The 23101-nt window shown below is 34.9% G+C and overlaps 2 protein-coding genes across 2 annotated transcripts; one reads left to right on the plus strand and one right to left on the minus strand.

The window, feature by feature from the left end:
* Positions 1-1516: 1516 nt before the first annotated feature.
* LOC115442319 (galactose mutarotase) lies at positions 1517-5647 on the plus strand. Its single transcript, XM_030167363.2, has 6 exons — positions 1517-1624; positions 2887-3020; positions 3332-3547; positions 3865-4127; positions 4565-4724; positions 5078-5647. The coding sequence occupies exons 2-6, from the start codon at positions 2892-2894 to the stop codon at positions 5390-5392; spliced, it is 1083 nt and encodes a 360-aa protein (XP_030023223.2). The 5' UTR covers positions 1517-1624; positions 2887-2891; the 3' UTR covers positions 5393-5647.
* A 150-nt stretch (positions 5648-5797) lies between these two features.
* Positions 5798-21431, minus strand: LOC115442409 (tryptophan 2,3-dioxygenase). The gene is made up of 10 exons (XM_030167473.2): positions 21146-21431; positions 14826-14998; positions 12701-12834; positions 8789-8911; positions 8448-8539; positions 7811-7955; positions 7406-7527; positions 6991-7118; positions 6511-6604; positions 5798-6071 (listed from the first exon to the last, which is right to left on the minus strand). The coding sequence occupies exons 1-10, from the start codon at positions 21160-21162 to the stop codon at positions 5894-5896; spliced, it is 1206 nt and encodes a 401-aa protein (XP_030023333.1). The 5' UTR covers positions 21163-21431; the 3' UTR covers positions 5798-5893.
* Positions 21432-23101: the final 1670 nt, after the last annotated feature.

Below are 23101 nucleotides of genomic sequence, written 5' to 3' on the forward strand. Positions count from 1 at the left end.
GTCATCGGCTTGGCTGTACCCTTGCCATTGAATAGTCACATTTACAGCCGTGAAGGTCATGGGGTTCATGGAAGATGACTAGTGACCACTTATTAGCTTGGGAGTGGTGCAAACTTAGCTATGTTGTAGATCTTTTCGATGTTATTCAGCTACATTTTATGAAACTTACTTAGTAGCTAAACTTTAATATTTTTAGGGATTCTAAGTTTGATTTTGCTGAGGCGCATAATAATACCTTAAACAATAAAAACACTTCTTAAAAACTTTTTATGATGTACTGAATATGATCATCGACATCTATTTCAAAATCTTTTATGACCATATTTGAGTACTCTATAATCAAGGTATTTATTACAAGTCTAATTGCAAATTGAAGTATACCGGCTTGTTATGTCCCACAAAACAATTGTTATCTATTGCGATAAGATAATCGTGGAGCATCGGTATATGGTGTGCCTATCACTATAATTTTCACCGCAATGTTCATTATAATTATAATTATTAATATCAAAAGGGACGTGTGAATGTTACATTTAAAATCCTATTCGTCTTTTTAACCTTTAGTAATAATAAAGGCAATTAACAAGGTCAGATTCAGTAGCGTAAATTGGCATGGAGGAGCCCTATGTCTATATTTGTTTGGGGTTCTTCAGGGCAGTGCGAACTTTTGGGCGCCTGCTTAGTTTAATGTAGGTATGGGCCTAGAGGGACCCCAAAGCTAGGGGGCTCCGTATTACTGATACGGCTGATACGATGGTAGCTACGCCCCTGGTCAGGCTGTACCTCATGCCTGTTTTATATTTTTTGAGTTAAATTAACTATAACTGCTCGTGGCTTATTTCACTTCGATCAAATTGTGTGTTTTGTAGATATGCGACGCTGTAATTATTTGGTGCAATAAGTTTAATGAATCAAATAATGGTCGCGTCGTGGTGCTTTCAGGGCTTATGCAAATGATAACTTACCTTTCAAAACCAAATATGACGCGTATCATGCTTTAAATTACTTTACAATTAGACACACGGGCCACGCGTTAAACATAGGCAGGAGATGCATACAGAAAATATTCGTATCAAAAATGCATGTTGTTGGCAATAGCGTAGTTACGGATTTATTAAAAAGGAGGGAGGCGGGAGGGTAGCAGCTAGAGGGAGAAGCAATAAAAAAAAGGTCAACGTAAAGTCAGGTTCCTAGCTATGCTCATTGTTATGGCTTGTTAGAAGAAAACTCTGCTTGTTAAAACCTTAAGTACGTAAATATCTTAAATAAAGGAACTACAACCCCCCTAATGGAAGTAAACAAGCAACAAGCTTCCGCTTTCATTGTTTTGGTTAGAATATAAAAAAAAAATCTTACGGAATAGACATTTTTGTTTCCTGTTAGGTCATTACTTGATGTCAGTCGATAGGCTTTTATCAAATTACAGTGGTACCTATTTATTAAATGAATTGTCGTTGGTATCTAAAAGTCTCAAATACAATGTTTCTATTTATGGGAACTCTAGTCAACATCATATCAATTGTGGCTAGCTTCACTCGAGTTTATAAACGCTACGTAAAGTTGTTTCAATCAGTCCGCTTCTGATATTGAACGGGGAAGATCGTCACTACAATTTCTTTATCAGGTAATCATTTTATTGACGTTGTTTTTATAATATTGTAATGTTTATGTTTCCGTTATCCGTTTGTATAATTTTAATATTATATTGCACGAAAATAAGTGATAATTTGTGTGATACGAGTGGTAGTGCCGGCACTGTTAAATTATTCTTTATTATATATACTACTATTAGTTTATTTTACTGATTAACTGTTGTTAGTCTTCGTCATTTTATTATAATTTAGGGCATTTTCTACTGAATTCGATATAGATACAGTGTTAATACTTGATACTTTTAATAATGTATTATTATGTGCATTTATTTCTTGAAAGGCCAGGCTAATTTAGTTCCTCAACATTTTTTTGATCTAAGGATTCTCTTTTCCCAGGAAGATATTTTTTTTAATCTCTATCGCTTACTTATAACCCGTACTTATAACACACCAGGAGTTGCTCGCGGCTTCTCGTCGTGAATAGCCTCTTCCGCTGCAAAGGTCTTTAAATCGCACACTGATTTATAGCGCCACCTGTACGGTGCTAGCGTAATTTATTTTAAAAATATATTAAAAGATTCATTAGTTAACATATGAGTAAATTACCTGGATATAAAGTAGCGTATGTGTTATGTCTGGAATTTGTGCCCGATATGGCACGATAGGCTCGCCCCCTGTCACATCATGGGATGGAACATACTTGCAGAAAAGTGGTTGCCCTAGTTGCGCCTCTGCATATCCCTTCGAGGTTAATCTAGGACATGGTCTATCTGTATGCCATTTTTTTTCTAAATCCGATGTGCTTCTGTGTTTACCTCTACCAAACATCCAAACATTTTTACAAACTTTCGCATTTATAAGACTAGGTTGTCTGGGTTCTAATAATAATAATCAGAGAAATCATTCACCTGGGACTCGAAACTGGTAAGTTGGTCGCGTAGATTCTAGAGCGATAAACTTTGCTAGTAGTCACACCAAAGCGCCAAAATTTGTTAATGCCGTCTGAGAAATTAAGGTCATTTTATTTAAGGTAAAGATCTTTTTTTATCAACCAAAACATATATTAAACTAGAGCAAGCCATTTATATATGTATCAAGAATTATTAGGAAAAGAAATTTTAAATTTCGTATGGCGGGTAGGTATTTAAAACACGAAATTATTGTATATATCACGCACATTTCACTAAGTTATAAATTTATTATTCAGCTCTTAAGCATAAAGAAAACTCGGCATTTCATATCAGAACTTGAATGTAAATATTTGACTGACCCGTATAACTGATCGTTATTTCAGTAAAAATGGTGACACTAATAAAAGAAGAGATCGGAACACATAACAACGAAACTGTGTGGAAGTATACATGGCGTACTCTCAGCGGATTCTCTCTGTCAGCTATAACTTATGGGGCCATCGTACAGTCCATTAAGGTCTATCTGTTCATATCTTAATTAGATTCCTGTCTTTGCTATTATGCTTTCAAGTTTATCCTAAATTATCTAGCGAATAGCATTGAATTGTACCTAAGTCGTACATTTCAATTGGTCCAGGGACTAGGACGATTCCCTACCCAAAAATACTTTATTCCTAATGCTTTTATGGCAATATGGCATAGAGATGTAAACTGTGAAAGAAGGGGCTGGCCGCAAAATTTTATTGAATAAAAACAAGCTTGGCCACAATTGCTAATATAAAAATGCACAATGGAAAGATACTGATGTATTTCCTTACTACATTCCAGGTTCCAGATAAAAATGGAATAACTGCCGACGTGGTACTAGGGTTTGATGATCTACAAGGATATCAGACGAGAAACACACCGTATCTAGGAGCTGCTGTGGGCCGTTGTGCTAACAGGATTGGAGGAGCCAAATTTACCATCGATGATGTCCATTATACTCTTGCTAAGAATGTCGGACAAGATCATCTGCATGGAGGCATTGTTGGGTTTGATAAGGTAAGTTGTGTTCTAAAGGGATTGTAATTGACGGTTATGACCTTATTACCTCAATCAACCTATCGCCATCTACTGCGGAACATAGGCTTCCTCGAGGGAGCATCAACTATCCGATCGCATCCATCCGCCATTTCCAAGTCGCCGTCTTTCGTGCTGCAGGGTGTCCTACACTACGTCCTTGTCACCGTCCCATAATTATTATAAAAATGAGTTCATCAATTAAAATATTACATCCAGCTTGAACTATGTTCTTTTATATACTTTACTGATGTTCCGGGCAAAGTTAAAATAGTAAATAAATGTTTCAAATCTTTCAGGCAAACTGGAAATCGGTAATCGACGGCACCAAAGTTATATTTAGCCACTTCTCGAAAGACGGTGACGAGGGTTACCCCGGGGACCTGGTCACCAACATTACCTACGAAGTGAAGGATGATGATACCTTCCACGTGGAGTTCCAGTCAACCACCACCAAAAAGACCGTGGTCAACATGACTAACCACTCGTACTTTAATCTAGCTGGTCACGAATGTGGGGCTCAGGAGCTATATAACCACGTTTTTGTGATAAACGCGGACAAGTAAGTTATGATGATATTTTGACACAAGTGATTATCATTAAATAGGGTCCATCTTATTATGATTGGGATTTAGGTAGAGAGAGAGAGCGGGAAATTATAAAGTTGATTGCTTATGCATTTAAAAGCTATAAGCTACTTAATTATGAAAGTGTAGTAAAATTTGATTTATTATAATCAGAAATTTCTATTGGTTTCTATTAACTTACAATCTCAAGAAATGTAGCTAACATTTATGATATGGCACAGGAGAACAGTTTAGCTACCTCTAGCAGAACACTCTATAACAAATTAACTGATTAGGTTTTAAATTACTCTTATATGAGCAAAAAAAGAGGCTCTGTTGAAAATTAATGCAAGGCAACAAACAAGAAAATGCTAATATCAACGTTACCTTTGTTTTATGTTTTGACAAATTACATTTTTGCTTTATCTTACAGAATAACTGAAACCACCTCGGAATCTATCCCCACTGGACGTTTCTTGGAAGTAGGAGGTACGCCGTTCGATTTCCGTGCCGCCAAAAAACTAGGCGATGTGATCAACAGGGCAGACAATCTGTTTGATGACAACTTTTGTGTTTCTACTTATGGCAATAAGGTAAGGCAATTTAATTAATAATAATATTCCGTAATTATATTATAATTTCTGTGATATTATTAAGTGCCGGCATAGATCAGGATAAGGTGGGATTCGAATGAAGTTCAATCGTCGTCATTATTCGTAATAATTATGCCACAATCATTATTTAGTTTGTCTACCACGACAGAAATTTCCTTAAAATTTTAAACACTAATCCTCCTCTACTACTTAGTAGGTTTAGGCCTTAGTTCACCACGCCGGACTTATGAAGGTTTAGGCAGACTTCACATTCCCTCGAAATTTCTAAGGTATTATACCTATATCGATTTACAATTGCCAAACTAAATATTTATTCATTATGACACTTCCAGGGTCTGAACTTCGTGTCACGCGTAGTCCATCCCTCATCAGGTCGCTTTTTAGAAGTATACAGCAATCAACCAGGAGTCCAGTTCTACACTTCGAACTTCTTACCATCTCCCAGTGAAGCAGCGCTTGTTGGCAAAGATGGTGTCGGATATAGAAAACACGGGGCTTTCTGCCTTGAAACCCAGAATTTCCCTGATGCAGTACATCATACCAACTTCCCGAGAGCTGTTTTGTACCCAGGAGAAGTTTATAAGCATTCTGTGGTTTATAAGTTTGGAGCAGAAAAGTCACACGAACCTGTTGTTTTTGTTTCATAAAATAGGTTTTGAAATGAAAAATGTATTATTATGATACGAAGTGCTTACTTATGTACTACTGCATTTGTATAAAAAATAGTTGAAGTGTTCTTTCTTCGTACTAATATGTTTTCTTATTGTCGTAATATAATTACACAGTTATTACTGCTAATTTTGTATAGCCTTTTTACTTTTGAAATTTCCTTTCTTTTATTGCGAGTGACTTCTCACAAATATTGTATTTTTCAAACATAATAAAAATATTCTTATTGAAAAGTTAAATTTATTTCAAACATTACGATTAAAAATGACAGTGGGAAAGGCACTTCGTGTTTTGTTTAAATTTTTATACGTTTGTCCCTTTATACACAAAATAAATTATAATTTTATGATACTTATCAGGTTTTAAATAATAAAAAATCCAAATAAATTCATAGCTTTAATTTAAATCGTACAATTGCATGCAAAGATTTATCATACGTTATTCGTTACTTAATTATACCACTTGTACACTCTTCTCTTCTATAAAGAAGCTTCTAGACCATTCTCGACGGCGTCTCCGTTTTCACCATTTTCTTTTACCTCGCCCCACGCGAGGTTTAGGCTACGTTTCATCCCTTCATCCAGTGGTGGTATAAGAGAGCGGGGCAGAAGGAATGTTGATAAGTTGAACAAGTCCAGGAACACCTTATACCGGTCACTGTAGGAAAATAAAATTAATAAATGTACGAAAGCTTATGGCGTTGGACTGGTAAACAATATTCATGTTCTTAGACTGTATTTTTAGGATTTAGAATCCCACTATTACTTTTACAACGGCCACATAAAAGGGAAGGTTGCAGCGGCGAAGGATGTAATTTTCCGACAAGGAATCCAACACATTACAGGTGGTAGGTCTTTCATATCTTAGAGCCGCCTTGGCCTACACAAGTGGCTCTAAGATATGAGACAGGCTAGTACCTATACCACCGCAATATATAAATCTGCCGTATATTCAATGATCAGTATTCGCCGAAAAAGTGTATACATTGAGCATCACACTGTAGCATATTTTAGCTCTACACGGAGTTTTAATAAAGGCAGGTAACTAATCTCGGCCATAAACTTGTGTAGGTATTTATTAGGCACGAAAGGTTTACCTGAGAGTAGAACGAAGATATTGATAGCCCGAAGAGCCTCCAGTGCCGAGTTGTTGTGACCCGATCATGCGCTGCACCATGATCACGTGATTATCTGAAACAAACGAGGGACATAACACATTGTCCTATGAAAATATTGTTTTGGAGATGAAACACAATACGGTCTTCTTTGGTCTCTAGACGTGAATTTACTATGCTTTAAGCTGAGCTAAGAAATTTGTTCTGAAAGTAACTGACGCCCGGTGGCTGTATTAATATTTAGTAATATCTTTGAGGACAAATGAATAAATGTCGGACATGTATTATCTCTCGCTATTCGACATTTGCAGTTGCCGTACAGAAATAAGAAAAGAAATAGAAGCCACTTGATAAATGATTGTTAAAACCACCTAAAATTTCAGAGGAACCGTTAAGTAGTTCATGGGCAGACCTTGAGTTATTGGCCTCCAGAAGTCTATAGCTTTAAAGAATAATACTTACAACGCCACTTGGTGATGAGACTGTCGATGTCCATGAGTAACGTAAGCAGCTGATGCGGTTGGGAGAAGCGAGGCTCGTCGCGGTAGAACGTGATCATGATAGCGCCTTGCAGGGCTTTGTGCGACAACCTGAGAGAAGAAGAAGAAGCAGAAGTTTTTTATAATGTCACTGCCATGGAAACATTCAACCCTCATTAAAGTAAAATACCAATATCCGTGGTCACCAAAGGTTTAAATCGGAATCTCTTCTTCCCCCACCTTCTTCCCGTCATTCAAAAGTGCAAAGCTTTGGAAATAGGTATCTAGTATTTGTCCGGAAGACTTAATCTAGAGCTAGAATGTATCGATCACTTATGATACTACAAATTTTGAAAATGGATACGCATTAGGCACCAAAGATTTTGATCTTGACAAACCTCCTCTCTCCCCTAGACCTAAGGGCGTCATGGACCGATGGATCGAAGATGGAGCGGTATATCTCGCGACGATTCTCTGCATCTTGAAGGCGGTGTTTGCGGACATTCTCGTTCGGCTCTCGCTGTAAATTGGGAAAACACGTTTAAAGATTCTAGAATGTTCAATGCTATTTATATTGTGTTTTGGTGATAACATGCGTTAATTTTTGTGGTGCTTTAAGTTTAAACAGCCAAGATATTTCAGGATAAAATAGTTACCTACTTGATTGGATTATGGTGGGATATCTAACATAAGTCATTAAAAACTGCCAGTGTTGCTCAGTCTTAACTACCATTAAATATTTATATAATTATTTCATTAATCCCTTTTTTTATATAAGGCACAAGTAGTTTGCGTATACTTACGTAAGCCGCTTCTATATCTTCTTTGATCATTTTGTTGACGGTCGCCTGGAATTTTCCCCAGAAGTTGAATCCGTGCGTGTTGAGTCCCGGCGTGCGTTCTAACCATCGTTCTATTAGCGCTAATAACGCGGGCTCTTGTTCCGATCTTAAAAATAAAAGTAGTTTTAAAGGTCATGTTAGAATGTTGATTATAACGTATGTTTGTCATTATACTACTTTTAAAAAAATCATCATTTGTAAGTGTTTTATTATTACTATATTTTAGCGTTAAGGCAGCACAGCGTCATATACTTGAACAAATACATCTTATATAACTTCCTAACAGCTTACTTATATTATAAACGCGATAATACGGCAAAATATGTTTGGTTGTTTGCATGTTGGAAGTAATCGCAGTAATATTTATGAAGTTTGGCATACGGATAAACCATTTCCTAGATTAACACATAGCCTACTTTTTATCCCGGTAATCTGCTCCCAAGGAAATATATATTTTTTTTTAAATGGATGGCGCTGGCGTCCTAAAGTGTTTCAAGGACATTGGTGACAAAGGCTTTTCAGGCGGGCGAAGTTGTGTGCTACACCTAGTACTTTTATAATGAGAGTGTCATGCGTTTAGTTTTCGTCAATAACTTACTTGTGTAACGATTCCATTGCCTCAGGATCGTCTCCAAACACCGTTTGGTAGTTCTGATTATACTTCACCCGTAGAGCTTGTTTCAGACCCAGCTGAGAATAATATTGGAGTTATTGAATGTGAACATGTGTTTTTACCTACTTAGTTGATTTGTCGTTTTCCTTTCAGAAACAGATAAATTATCGTCATTTTTTTAGAGATAGCAGGACAATCATTAGGCTACTTTTATTCCAAAAGTTTTACGATTCATGAGAATTTTGTGCCGGAAAAATATTAACAGAGTGCTAAGGGAAAGTTGGTATACCTACTTTAAATACCTAGTTCAAAAGTCATTTAAGTACCTTATTTTCCAATAGTCGGAATTGCAGACTCTGGAAGCCTGACGCTGGTCGTAAGTAGTGCCTGAAGTCCATAAAGTCCAGAGGTGTCATCGTTTCCAGGATCATGACTTGATCCACCAGTAACTAAGAATTCAAATAAATATGTTAAAAACTCTTTCAGAGTAGGGTTCCGGCAGACTGGATTTATATCTAGTCTTTTGAAGTACCTTCTTTCAAACATTTTGCCGAAGACTACATGTCTCTGATGACAAAAATCATGGCTGTTGGTCTCCGTAGTAAATATGAGCTGCAGTATATCCACTTACGTAGGTATAGCTTTTATTTATAATTGATTTTGCATAAGGTGATAAGTAGGTAAATAGAAGTCATGCTACCCTGTCCAAATAAAATCTATATTTGTTCCAGTTTCCCCCCAAATCCTGGGAATATGTAATGTTTAACTATGTATTCTGTGATATTATATTTAGATATGCATGATTTATTTAGTTTTAACGAGTAGATACAATTAATTAATATCCAATAATATTTACACAACTGTCCATGCAATAATGATTACAAGAAGCAATCACTTTTGTTTAACAACAAGCATAAATATGTTATTTCTACATACTATTTTATCACATGTTATAAAACGTTAATAATAAAGCCAGCCATATTCGACAGCTTATCGTTGAAGAATTTTTCTATTAGAAATATCACAAGCAATGGTTTTAGGGGACGACAAACGAGGCAACTCTTCGAATTTCGAGGGGCTCGTGATGCATTATCCTTCATCGGCTATCAGGTACAAGACCTCGCAAACATCTATCGCCAAGAGCCTCGTATAAGTTAAGATCGCTACTGAACACATTTAATGGAATTTTTGCATGTTTATCAAACAGTATACGACAGGACTTAATAGTTCCACGAACTATGAGAGATGCGCTTATCTGGTTGTGGAAAGAGTTTTGTCTATAGTGCATATTTATTAATTTATAATTTATAATTATTGTGAAACTGTTGAAATCATCAAAGAGTTCGGCTTAGGGCGAACCAAAATCCTTTTTGATAATATATGAAAAAAAAATATAATTCGTGATAGAATCATAAAGATTAACATGCGAAGCTTTAGTTTAGAAAGCTAGGTATACATTAATGTCATAATTTATCGTTTGCGTTGATGCAAACAGGCTGGCGTAAATGTCGACTGACGAGGAATAATCATCTATCGATATCACTCGGACTTCCATCAGGTACAGTGCGGTCACTTTGGCGTGCCCGAATAAAAATGTCCATTATTGGAAATCTTAATAGTGTGCAGATTGGAAATTTTTTGCTTATATCTTTAGAATAAAATAATTTACTAAATAAAACAAATTGCTCGTTAGCTTTTAATACTGCATGGGTAATGTTTTTATTGGAGTGTTTCCACTGTTTATGGGCGGTCATATCGTTTACTACGAGACGAACGGGAAGCGCGTCTCATCATTCAAAACAAAAAAAAAATATGATATGAAGTCTTGACGAGAATATAGTTATACCAGTCACTAACAACTGTACCCCACTCCTACCACTTCTACTCCTAAGGGAAAATCAACGGTAGCGCACATTTTATGGCAAAGAGAGGTGAAGCTTGGCGAGTCTTCATGTATAAAATGACATGATAAATTAAAAAGAAACATCTGCAGTCCTTAGGCAGTATCCGTATTTCAACCTATCTACACCACTATCCTAGAATTGCTCATAATTATAATTTTTTTGACCATTGCAGCCCCGATAGGTAGATAAATATGAGCCCCGTGGTGAAAGTGCGCTCGCGATATGGAAAGTAGAACTGAAACACGACACCGCCGTGGAGGTGACAGAACGTAAAGGAAATGACATGGTATTTGCACACTGATACATTGTAAACAAGTATGCAAATTGAAGTATGGTTTTAAGATGGTCGATAGTAGCTAGTGGAGCAAATTATGACTGATTTCAATGTTTTAGCAGTGCCTTGAAGAGTTTAATTATAAGAAATGTAAAATTATAGCTATTAAAAACTAATCAATTTTAATTGAGAAGTAGATTAAACAATAGGTACATTATTATACCTAGATAAAAATGACTCGTGTTACAAAGTTATTGCAATTTTTTTATAAATCTAATTTACAAAATATTACGTGTTTGGAAATCCATTAGCGTCATTTTGTTTTCCACGGTCAAGGTTCAATGTTAGATAGGAAAAGATTTGGATTGTTTTTGATTACTTCGGTAAATATAAAAATAATTCGTTTCTTTTAAAAAATTCCATATGATATTTTTTGTTTTATAAACAATGGTGATTAATCAATAATGTTTTTAATCTAGCAATGTAAGCTAATTGCATCATATTACGTTTGTTTAAATATTTTGCCAAGCGCAGCGTCAAACGTTGAGTGTATCAAGAATTTATGTTATGATTTTTTGTTGGCATTAAAGTCCAACAATACACATAGTACATAGGTACTTATACTTACTTTAGTCTCAATAAATCATTTTTCGTAAAAACAGAAATTTTGTCGAAGGATATTTATTTATATTCAAAATAATTTGATACGTAAAAATGTTTGGAAATTCAAGGGCAAAATGTCGGTTTCTAGGTTCAGCGATTTTACTACTTACCAGTAAATCAAGAAACAGTTTGCAATTATTGCTATTAAAATTAATCTTAGGAGGACAGAGTCATATATTGAACTACTTAGATATATTTTTTTAATTTAGCCCTGATACGGAACACGGAATCATCAACTACGTCTTGGTTTATTTAATGAGACCATTTTGATATCCTTGACCCCATAGTATAAATCAACAAACACCCAATTTCATTCAGTTATTTGTCAAATAACTGACATTCACTCGATTTTTACGGTATTATCTTTAGTTAGATATTTGCCGAGTGTAATGACTTCCAATTTTCCAATATATACAAGTATCATACCTGTTACACGAACTTATCGATAGTAAAATGCATTAGCTAGCCCTTTATGAATTTTAAGTCGATTAAAATGTTTTTTTCATAAATATATTTCTTTTTTGGCGATGTCTACTCAGTAGATTTTAACTAAGTTGTTTGTCGACAAATATTCAAGATATAAGTATAAGGAAGTTTAAAAATATATAAAGTCGCGTTCAAACCTCATCAAAAGGAATATCCCTAAGATTAATAAGGTCTGGGTTTTGTTAATCTTGTATAAAAGGAAAAACATTTAAATAGTGCCTACGACATACTTAACAAACACTAAAAAGCCTCCTACAAGCTGGAATTCTTCTTGCGTCAACATTGTCGTCAATTAAAAAGATGATTTATATTGCAACATATAATAGATCACGGTTTGTGCATTATAACCAGTTAGAATCGGAAGATAAAAATATTACGTGTCACGGCGTTTACAGGGTCATAAGTCATGGCTCCAGCTTATCTGTCTTGTGCGTAACAGATAGCTGTATGTAAACATACGTTTTTATCAAATTTTATATGAGCCTCATGCGGATAGTTGGGAGATTTCAAGTAACTGTTTTGACTTTATACCTATTTTGCAACGCACCCTATACTGTGCTGAGAACCTCTTTAATTGGACAATAAATCGCTGCGTCGTTCAGATGTCAATTTATTCTCCAAACACACTTCACTACTACAATACTAGCTTCTTCGGTATCTTTAGCATTCATTCGTTTTATGCAGTGCTTTTCGATAATTATAAGCGAGGGAATTTTGTTGTCTGATATGCGGCTCGCATACGATGTTAACCATTGATAATAATAAACGGAAAATTAATTGTCTTGCATTACTTATACTATTCAATTCAGTTTATTGTTGATGAGAGCATCCCCAATTCCTTTATCTACTGCATATAAGTATAATATAAATTGCATGTATATTGTGAAATACATCAAGTTGTCTTCACCTACCTTCAATATAAGCACGACTCTGTTAAGCCTCTTCAGAATTTCCATAGTGTGGCTTTCATCCAATCCTTCTACGTCGAGTAACGAACGCACCGAATCCACTTCGAAGATAATCTGCTTGAACCATAGCTCGTACGCTACAATAACGAATACCTCGTTATTTTAAGACATGAATCAGTGAAATACAATTCATCCCTAAGATGATAAAAGGAGTTGTACATAACATTTAAAGAACTTTTGTGATTTAGACCTGCCTCGATAGAAAGTAACATCCTACTTCATATGTTTGCCTTGCGTTTTCTTATAGGGAAATCCTCTAGGGCGCTAGTCTGTTGAAGGATAAAGATGGCGTAGTTTTACCACACAAGAATATCAGTGCAAATATGCGCGAAAGGCGTTAAAGAAATAATCTCCCGGCAACATCCTAATGAGCCATTAGCAAAGGAGCTCTGGAGATTTATGACATTATCACATTGTTCACATCTTTGAGCCGGTACGAATAGGTAGGTTCTCTGCCATAATGATTATTTTTTAAGTGAACCGCCAATATATTGTACTTAACTATTTCATATTGTAAAAAAAAACAGAAAAAAATAGTAATAAGTTATTAATACATCCAATTAAATACCTAATTATTTTTTTGGAGTAAGCTGTAAATAGCTTCAAGAGGTAAACACACTGTCATCAATAGCCTAATATTCGAAATAAAATAAATAAATAATATCAGCCCTGTAATATATACTGTCCCACTGTTGACCGCGGGCCTCCTCTACTACTGAGAGGGTTTAGGCCTTAGTCTACCACGCTGGCCCAGTGCGCATTGGTAGACTTCACATACCCTCGAAATTCCTATAGAGACCTTCTCAAGTATGCAGGTTTCCTCACGATTTATTCCTTTACCATTAAAGTAAGCGATAATTCACAGAGTACATAATTTTAGAAAAGACAAAGGTGTGTGCCCTTTAGTTTTGAATCTGCGGACATTCGTCTCGGCAGTCCACTCCACAACCAACTAGGCTATTATCGATGGCATAATGATTGCAGTGAATTGAGTAGGGACCAAGCACTCGATTCTGTGACGATCATTTCATCCCGACACGAATAGCATTACACGGCACGAGTGATAATCACGCGTTGTCGTAAATTAACTTGTTTACTTAAAGTTTTCATAGGCCTGGTTATTGCTATCGTTGGTTGAAGATTGATTCGTGTCGCTAGATAACCGCACTATTTGTACCGGGTCATTAGATACAGCCGTCAAAACACATGCCGGTCAGATATAGGTGAGTGGCCTGAGTATATATACTCACCCCATGGGGCTGTGTTAGCCTATCCAGGGTTGTTATGGAATTGTTGATAAAATACCCAAGAATTTTTTGTATTTCACGGCGTCATTTATTTAAGTGTGTGTGAATATTATAAATATATTTAGGTATCAATTATTGTTAGTTTTAACAGTGAAAGAAAACACCATGAGGACACCTCAATACTTGAGAATGATCTAAAAAGAATTTTGAAAATATGTGAGTTGTGACGTTTGCCAACCTGGATGGGGTAAGCGTAGTAGATTAAAGCTTAAAACCCTCGTAGTATATATGGACAGAGTTAGTTTTACTATGATGTTTTTGTTATATAAAAACTTAATTAAGGTTTCATAATTTTGGAGCTCATTAAGTAAGGGTCCTAGACTTTTGCGGTACGTGTTCTTAGGCCAACGGCCTTAAATTTTAAAATATAATGTGTAACATGAAGAGTTATCAGAGGTTACAATACTGCTTCGAGAGAATTTAACAATATACAGGTCAATAGCAGTGTTGTCTTTAATAAAAATCAATTGGCACTATCAATAAATTCCGCACTATCATATTTTATTCAATGAGCTGTTCCTTGACCTTATCAAAGATATGATTATTGGGAATAGTGTGTTCGCCTTCTTAAAACAATTTACAACTTTTAAGACATGTCTACGTCTTAAACTTTGTAAATATTTTCATTTATAATTAGCTCCTAAATTTTAATACCTCCTTGAGAAAATCGTAACTGTCAATAATTATACGCTTTGTAACAATAAAAACAATACTATTATTATGCTTTGAAAGTAGGTCTATCTTAGCATTAGCTTACTTACCTTGATGCGTGATTATGAAAAGATGTTCATCGTGCACTGGTTTCGACGACTCTGCACTGAGCATTCTCTGAGCGGACAGCAGTTTGTCCAGCATCAGATATTCTCCGTACAGCATGCCCGCTTCATTGCCGAGCTGCGTGCCGTCCTGGCCCATCGAATCGTCGACTATTGACCTGTAAAATTTACCTTGATTAAGACCTACGTAAGGTAAATGAGGATCCTATGTTTTTCCCTCTGTGAGAGATACCAATTCCTAGTAATTATTTGTTAAAATGAAGGTAGATGATGGATATTTAGTCTCGAAAGGTTAATTGGGTTGTTTTGTAATCACTCGTAAGTGTACAAAAACATCCTAGATTTGCAACTATGTTTGCATATACTAGTCGTAGGCCCCATTGGTTTTCTCATCGCCGTGAATTATTCCAGTGGTAACATAATAGGGTAAAAAACTACTTTTTTAAAATACGTTTATTAAAAAATTTTGATATCCAAAATATAACGGAAAGGTATATTTAAAATCCACGAAATAATAATTAACTTACTTAGCTTTTAAATTTGGTAGAATGGATAGTTGTCAAATATCAGTAACTAGCTTTTGCCCGCGGCTCCGCCCGCGTTATAAAGTTTTTCAGGCTAAAGTTTTCCGTTATAAAAGTAGTAGTTTCCCGGGAGCCTATGTTCTTCCCAGGGTCTCAAACTGTCTCCATACCAAATTTCATCTTAATACGTTGGGTAGTTTTTGAGTTTAACACGTTCAGACAGACAGATGCAGTGGAGGATTTTGTTTGATAATATATTTTTTAGAACTTTTTAAGAGGAACAATCCCGTCATACATCATTGTTGCATAACTCTAACCGTTTACGCAGCGCACGCAACGGAAGCTCTCAAAACTAATAAATTGTCCCCGTTTTTGCAACATGTTTCATTACTGCTCCGCTCCTATTGGTCATAGCGTGATGATATACAGCCTATAGTACTCCACAAATAAAGGGCTATCCAACACAAAACGAATTTTTCAGTTCAAACTGGTAGTTCCTGAGTTTAGCCATTACTGCTCCGCTCCTATTGGTCATAGCGTGATGATATATAACTTAGAGCACTCTACAAACAAAGGGCTATTCAACACAAAAAAAAAATTCAGTTCGAATCGGTAGTTCCTAAGATTAGCCATTACTGCTCCGCTCCTATTAGGTATAGCGTGATGATATATAGCCTATAGCACTCCACGAACACAGGGCTATCTAACACAAAAAGAATTTTTCAGTTCGAACCGGTAGTTCCTGAGATAAGACAATACTGCTCCGCTCCTATTGGGTATAGCGTGATGATATATAGCCTATAGCACTCCACGAATAAAGGGCTATCCAACACAAAAATAACTTTTCAGTTCGAACCGGTAGTTCCTGAGATAAGACATTACTGCTCCGCTCCTATTGGGTATAGCGTGATGATATATAGCCTATAGCACTCCACAAACAAAGGGCTATCCAACGCAAAAAGAATTTTTCAGTTTGGACCGGTAGTTCCTGAGATTAGCGCGTTCAAACAAACAAACAAACAAACTCTTCAGCTTTATATAATAGTATAGATATAGATAACAAACAGTAACGTCACAGAGTGTTACTGGCCAATACCCCTGCTTGCGTGAGAAAGACATAGCACGATAACTGTACCACACCTCCAGGTTGGGTCACAACAATATTTAAAATATGAATAACTGCTTTATTTAAAAACGAATTAATGCTGTTTTTACAAAATTATTTCTTTTTCGTATCATTTTCTGTTACATATACAATAATATGCAAACAAACATAGGAAACTAGCCTATTAAATAGGTAAAGGTAATTAAAAAAAAATTAAAAAAAAGTGTAACCACGCTACCTTTTTAATTATTCGTGTTTATTGTCCATGATAAGTGGCCATTCACAATATGTGAAGAATTTCTAAGTCAATTTTAAAGCTTCTACAGTCACTGATTTAGATTGTGTTTATTCCGATAGATTTAAGAATTTAATAATTAAATAAATAGATTCCATGAATAGGTAAATACTTAACTTCATCTAACAAATTAACTTTCTCTTATAGTAAGAATTACATCAGTACGAATGTTTAAAAACCAGTCGAGTTTTTGATAATTAAAATAATTTCTGAACTCGATAAACTAGTTTATGAGACGCAGTACTTAAATCATTGGCTGTTTGACTTAAATATGCAAAATGAGTCGTATGATAGACCGATGTAGTCCAAATTCGTTTATACGTGTAATTTGTATTGACAAATAAATTAATTGTGCCTTGTTTTATTTTCCTTAGGAAAGATTTAGCTAATATTAAAATAGTAGTCATAGTAAGTTACTTATGGTAATTATAGTTTATTTTAATTTTTTTTGCTAGACATTTTTTTCCACTTACGATGTATTATTTATTATCATAACATGTAAGATAAGGAATGTAATAATTAAATCATATTTTTAATTAAGTACATTAATATCACGCGGTATAATGGTCATTCATGCCTAAATTATAACCAGTTGCGTCAATCTGTTTTTATAGATAAAATAAAAATAGATTTTGCTAATTAAACTTAGATATTTTAGCCTATTTAGTTCATGTGGGGGGCCTTCAGCACACACTATTTGAAGCCTTTTGGAAAGATAAACTGGAAAAGTAGAAAAATGTAAATACAATACTATTTTTTATTGTGGTTTTAAAATGATAAAATGTCTAACTCTATGGTTTAATGTTATATTACTGCTTGTTCGTAATGAGTTTTTTTTGTGAATGTTGGCAAGTAAATCTTTATTTGGTAAGGACATAAGAACAGTACTATACTAAAAAAACCGAACCAATGTATGTTATGTGTAAGCTGTTGATGTTCCTATTAATAATAAAAAAATCATTAGAAAAAAGCGGAAGTCGACACGATACCTAACCTTTAAATGCTAACTACCCACTTGATCAAAAATTGTTTTAGATTAGAAGATCGTCGTTCCCAAGGTATCAAACCTCAAAAGAAGACTTAAAAAATATACTTTAGCTATACCTACATACGTTTTAACTTGATATTCAATAACTTGTTTAATGAACACATACGTAGGCCAGTGCCTCTTAACTTCTTTTAGAACACGCCGTAATTGTCATAACAAAAAACAACATAAACACATATGGCATCTGAATGCAACTTAAAGTAGTCTAGATATTCATAATTGTATTAAATTGTATATTATGTCAATAAGTGGATAATGGTGTGGGTTGTATGATTTATATACATTTAAAATTAAGAAAAGTCTTTAATGTTCCTTAATATGTAACCGTTTATTGTTCCTACAAATGAAAATCAAATGAAAAATCTTTATTATTACAAATCTAGTTGCCATTGAGTAGGTATACTCGTACAAATTCGATTCCCGACATAAAAATTCCACACGTATTACTTCCGCACGTATTTGGTACGGTCGAATGATGAAATTTTTGTTGAGTTTCATCATTCCTTTTTTGTGCAGTTTAGTTCTCATGCACGATTGATGTGATTAAAGTGGTAGGCGATATATTCAGCACCCTTGTTCCAATGTTAGAGAAAGGTTCTCTGTTTTTACCCTTCGACGTAAAAAGAGGGGTGTAATAAGTTTAAGGTAAGCAAAAGAAATACTTAACAAACAAATGGACAGATTTTGATACTGTTTTATTGTTTGAAAGGATGTGGTCGAAACGGTTCTTAGTTATAATTTATGAGTATATATTTTCTCATCTTCGATTGATTTGAAATTTGTTATGTTATTACTTCGGTAGTATTGTCTAGATTTGCCTTAGGCTAATGCTGCAGTAACAAATAAGCTGCGGGATACCTAACCCCTCAAAATGTATGGCAGATATAGTGTGTTTCGACTCAGAAGAATCGACTGAACTCTTAATGCTTAGGTATAAGATTAATAATAATCAATACACCGCGGTGGCAAGCAATATTATTTAATATATATTTTTTATAACTTAAATAATCCCCGAAACATAAAAACCTTAAAAAATATATTTTCATAACCTTAGTCCCAGATTCGGTCTAGCGACACGGGGACCCCTAGGAATATTATTAGGTAGGTAAGTGCTTATAATAAAGGATGAATAAATACATTTTATTTTTTCACTTTTTGAAGGTTTTTATTGTGTCGGGGTATATTTATTAAGTAGAAAGTTTTGCATTGTGATCCAATTATCCGTGCATGTCTTTCAAGATTTCAATTTTGTTTATACCTACTTACATCTATACTATTATATAAAGCTGAAGAGTTTGTTTGTTTGTTTGTTTGTTTGTTTGAACGCGCTAATCTCAGGAACTACCAGTCCAAACTGAAAAATTATTTTTGCGTTGGATAGCCCTTTGTTCGTGGAGTGCTATAGGCTATATATCATCACGCTATACCCAATAGGAGCGGAGCAGTAATGGCTAATCTCAAGAACTACCGGTCCAAACTGAAAAATTCTTTTTGCGTTGGATAGCCCTTTGTTCGTGGAGTGCTATAGGCTATATATCATCACGCTATACCCAATAGGAGCGGAGCAGTAATGGCTAATCTCAGGAACTACCGGTCCAAACTGAAAAAATCTTTTTGCGTTGGATAGCCCTTCGTTCGTAGAGTGCTATATGCTATATATCATCACGCTATACCTAATAGGAGCGGAGCAGTAATGGCTAATCTTAGGAACTACCGATTCGAACTGAATTTTTTTTTTGTGTTGAATAGCCCTTTGTTTGTAGAGTGCTCTAAGTTATATATCATCACGCTATGACCAATAGGAGCGGAGCAGTAATGGCTAAACTCAGGAACTACCAGTTTGAACTGAAAAATTCGTTTTGTGTTGGATAGCCCTTTATTTGTGGAGTACTATAGGCTGTATATCATCACGCTATGACCAATAGGAGCGGAGCAGTAATGAAACATGTTGCAAAAACGGGGACAATTTATTAGTTTCGAGAGCTTCCGTTGCGTGCGCTGCGTAAACGGTTAGAGTTATGCAACAATGATGTATGACGGGATTGTTCCTCTTAAAAAGTTCTAAAAAATATATTATCAAACAAAATCCTCCACTGCATCTGTCTGTCTGAACGTGTTAAACTCAAAAACTACCCAACGTATTAAGATGAAATTTGGTATGGAGACAGTTTGAGACCCTGGGAAGAACATAGGCTCCCGGGAAACTACTACTTTTATTACGGAAAACTTTAGCCTGAAAAACTTTATAACGCGGGCGGAGCCGCGAGCAAAAGCTAGTATTAAATAAAGTTATTGCACCTACTTAAGTAAGAATATAAATATTGTCGCAAATTTTACAATTCCATATGGATCGATAACAATCGCGGTAGAGAATAACTATTACAAATCATACAAACATTAATTAATTATTTAAATATTTTATAAGCGAACATCGGGTCCGTGACCGAAGACTGCAGCTTTCATGTTCATAGGAATACTTCTTATGTGTACAAAAATTATATTATTGTTTTAAAAATAATATGGAATTGAATAGTAAGTAGGTATAGGAGTATTATGAAACACGTTTAAATAAAAACTGCAATCTCAGTACCTAGTCAGTCTCAGTTACCTGACAACAAATTTGAGACGAGATGAAATATTCAAAAAAAGAATCCTGGCGCCATTAAACTTCACCGAAAATAATAGAACAATGTCACAGACAAAGGAGAAAATAATAGATCTTTTTTACATTGGACCATAATTTTTTTATGGCTTTGACTTTGTGCTATGAGCAGAGTTTTTATGAAGTATAAATGGATATTGTAGGCTTAACTTTTTTTAATGATCTATTGTGTGATTGGAACCGGAATGAACAATAATTTGTTTTAACTGTTTACGCGTTATACGAAGGTGTAATGATATGAATTCGTATTTTAGTAAACAATACAATAATAAAAAGCCAACGTGTGGTTCATATTCCCGTAAAATCCTGAGATCTTACTGTTATAGAATCACTATATCATTTACAATTTGGTTCACTTAGCTTTTGTTTCTTCAACATAAAATGGCAAACCTCGATATAACATTGAATGCGTTCCTGGTTGCGGTATAGGCACTTAATTATAAAAATTAACATTATTGTGCAAATTGCAGAATATATTACACAGGATTTGTTAATGTAAGAAAATTTTATAAACACTTTTACCAATTTCAAATTTTCATGCTTCCTATACTATAGTCTGCTAGTCTAAACTGCTTTGCTTTTTTAAAGTTAAAAATATAAAAAAAAATATGATTTGCTGCAAAAAACTTATTCTATACAAACATTTAAATGTTAGTCGAGAAGGTACTAACCTCATTGGACACGCCATTTTATTTTTTTTTCTTAATCACAAACAAATTTAAAAAATGAACTTATGATCGCACGCGCGCACTTCACACGCGTTAACGCGCGTCGTAGTCGGACAATACTGAATAACTGAGTGCAGCAGTGTTGCCAGGGCCCTTGAGTCGTAAGTTACGTTTCGTTTCCTGAAAAGTTACATTTTTGCTGCAAAAGTTACATTATTGTTTTTTTTTAATTTACACGTTTTTGAGCAAGCATTTTTGTAGCTGCGAAACCGCGGGGACTCGCGAAGTAGGAAATGTGCGCGCGCACACTCAAAATCAAGTTTTAATATATGCAAGATACGTTTCATATTGTCATGGCGAGCCATCTCTGAGTGTGATATGGAGTGAAATACTTTTTAGACCCGCCAGTTTTAGGCGTGTTCAATTTGGATGCGTTGAATAGAAATGCGTTCATAAACTGTTTACAATAAAAATGTTGTATTACAAATCTCGTTGTTCTCAAAAGTTACGAAAATTGCCTTAAATATAAAAATTACTTACATGTTACGCGAGGGGGTCAAAAGTAACGAAAAATGTAAGAAATGTAACCTTCTGGCAACACTGGAGTGCAGTCTTTAGAGCTAAGTATTTCGTCACTTGCCCCCTGATATTGTAACAACCGAGAAGTCGGAATTGTGATTGATTGAAAGTGTTTATATTTCGATAATTATTTATCTTAGCCATTTCGGCGTTGTTGATTTTACATTTTGCAGAAGGTTTATTTTAATAATTTAGACATATGTAGGTATCCGAAAATTTATTCTTTTGACAATATAGGTACCGTGACACGGCATGCCATGATAAAATGTAGATTTTTGGTACTTCTACAATTTTTTAACCCACTAAAGAGGAGGAGGCTATTAGGTACTCAATTCGTCGTCAATTTCTCATCACTAAGTGCCTATAACTCAATTGGCCTATTTTTGTCTTATAAACAATATATGTATACAACTCAATTCACGACCTACGAAATTATGTATGTCATTTAACCCCAACCTTGATCATGCGATGTGTATGAAATATTAGAACCGGTATATGTGACACGTAAAAACTTTAACTGTTGCCTCAGCCATATAAATGTACCGTCAATGCTAAATTATCACTCAATCAGCGATTTCAATAGTTACTTATTGTTTAGGGTTTCATTTATGCAAAAACATATAAAATACATTTTTAACAGGAACGCTCCAATATATTCGCGTCTTAAAATAGTAAACAGAAGCATGGAAAACGGTAGAGACCTACTTATCAACTTAATGTGCGCATACGCATGCGTGACCGATTTGGTCGTAGAAATAAATAAGTACCTGAGTAAATGGTATGCGCGGTTATAAGATTTTCTTTATATTAATATAAATACTTATCTATTACGGGTATAATATTATCCATAGTATTCAAAATCAAAATCCTGGATAGACACTCGTTCGAGATCGTTTTCTGTGTCTGTTTTGAATTAATTTTGCCTTTTTTAAATATCCTTTGGAATGCACACTGCATGTGTAAGCATATTCTCGGATACTTAAGGCGGCAGTGGATCAAGTGACTATACAAATTTGACCTAGAATTTCTTGGTCGCAGCTTTTCTTGATCGAATTCTTAGTCAAAGCTACATTGATAAAAAATAACAGTCACTCTTTTGCCTTGCTCTGCCTCTCAATTTTATTCAACGTTCCATAGTTCTATTATAAATTTATTATTAGCTGATTATGTAATTATTTTCAGTTTAATTTTATTTGCTGCGTACCATCGATACGATGTGATTTTTATACCAATTACGGTATGGAATTTTAAACGATAGCTGCCTGTTTAACCAATAATGTTTAGAATTTCAAGATAAGTTGATACACGCAGCATACTATCTGCTCTGCGGCATAAATGAATTGGCATGATCGGTTTGGTTCTATATGGAGTTGGCAGCTC

This window comes from Manduca sexta, chromosome 7, assembly GCF_014839805.1.
Source record: "Manduca sexta isolate Smith_Timp_Sample1 chromosome 7, JHU_Msex_v1.0, whole genome shotgun sequence".
In the NCBI taxonomy this organism is placed as follows: domain Eukaryota; kingdom Metazoa; phylum Arthropoda; class Insecta; order Lepidoptera; family Sphingidae; genus Manduca; species Manduca sexta.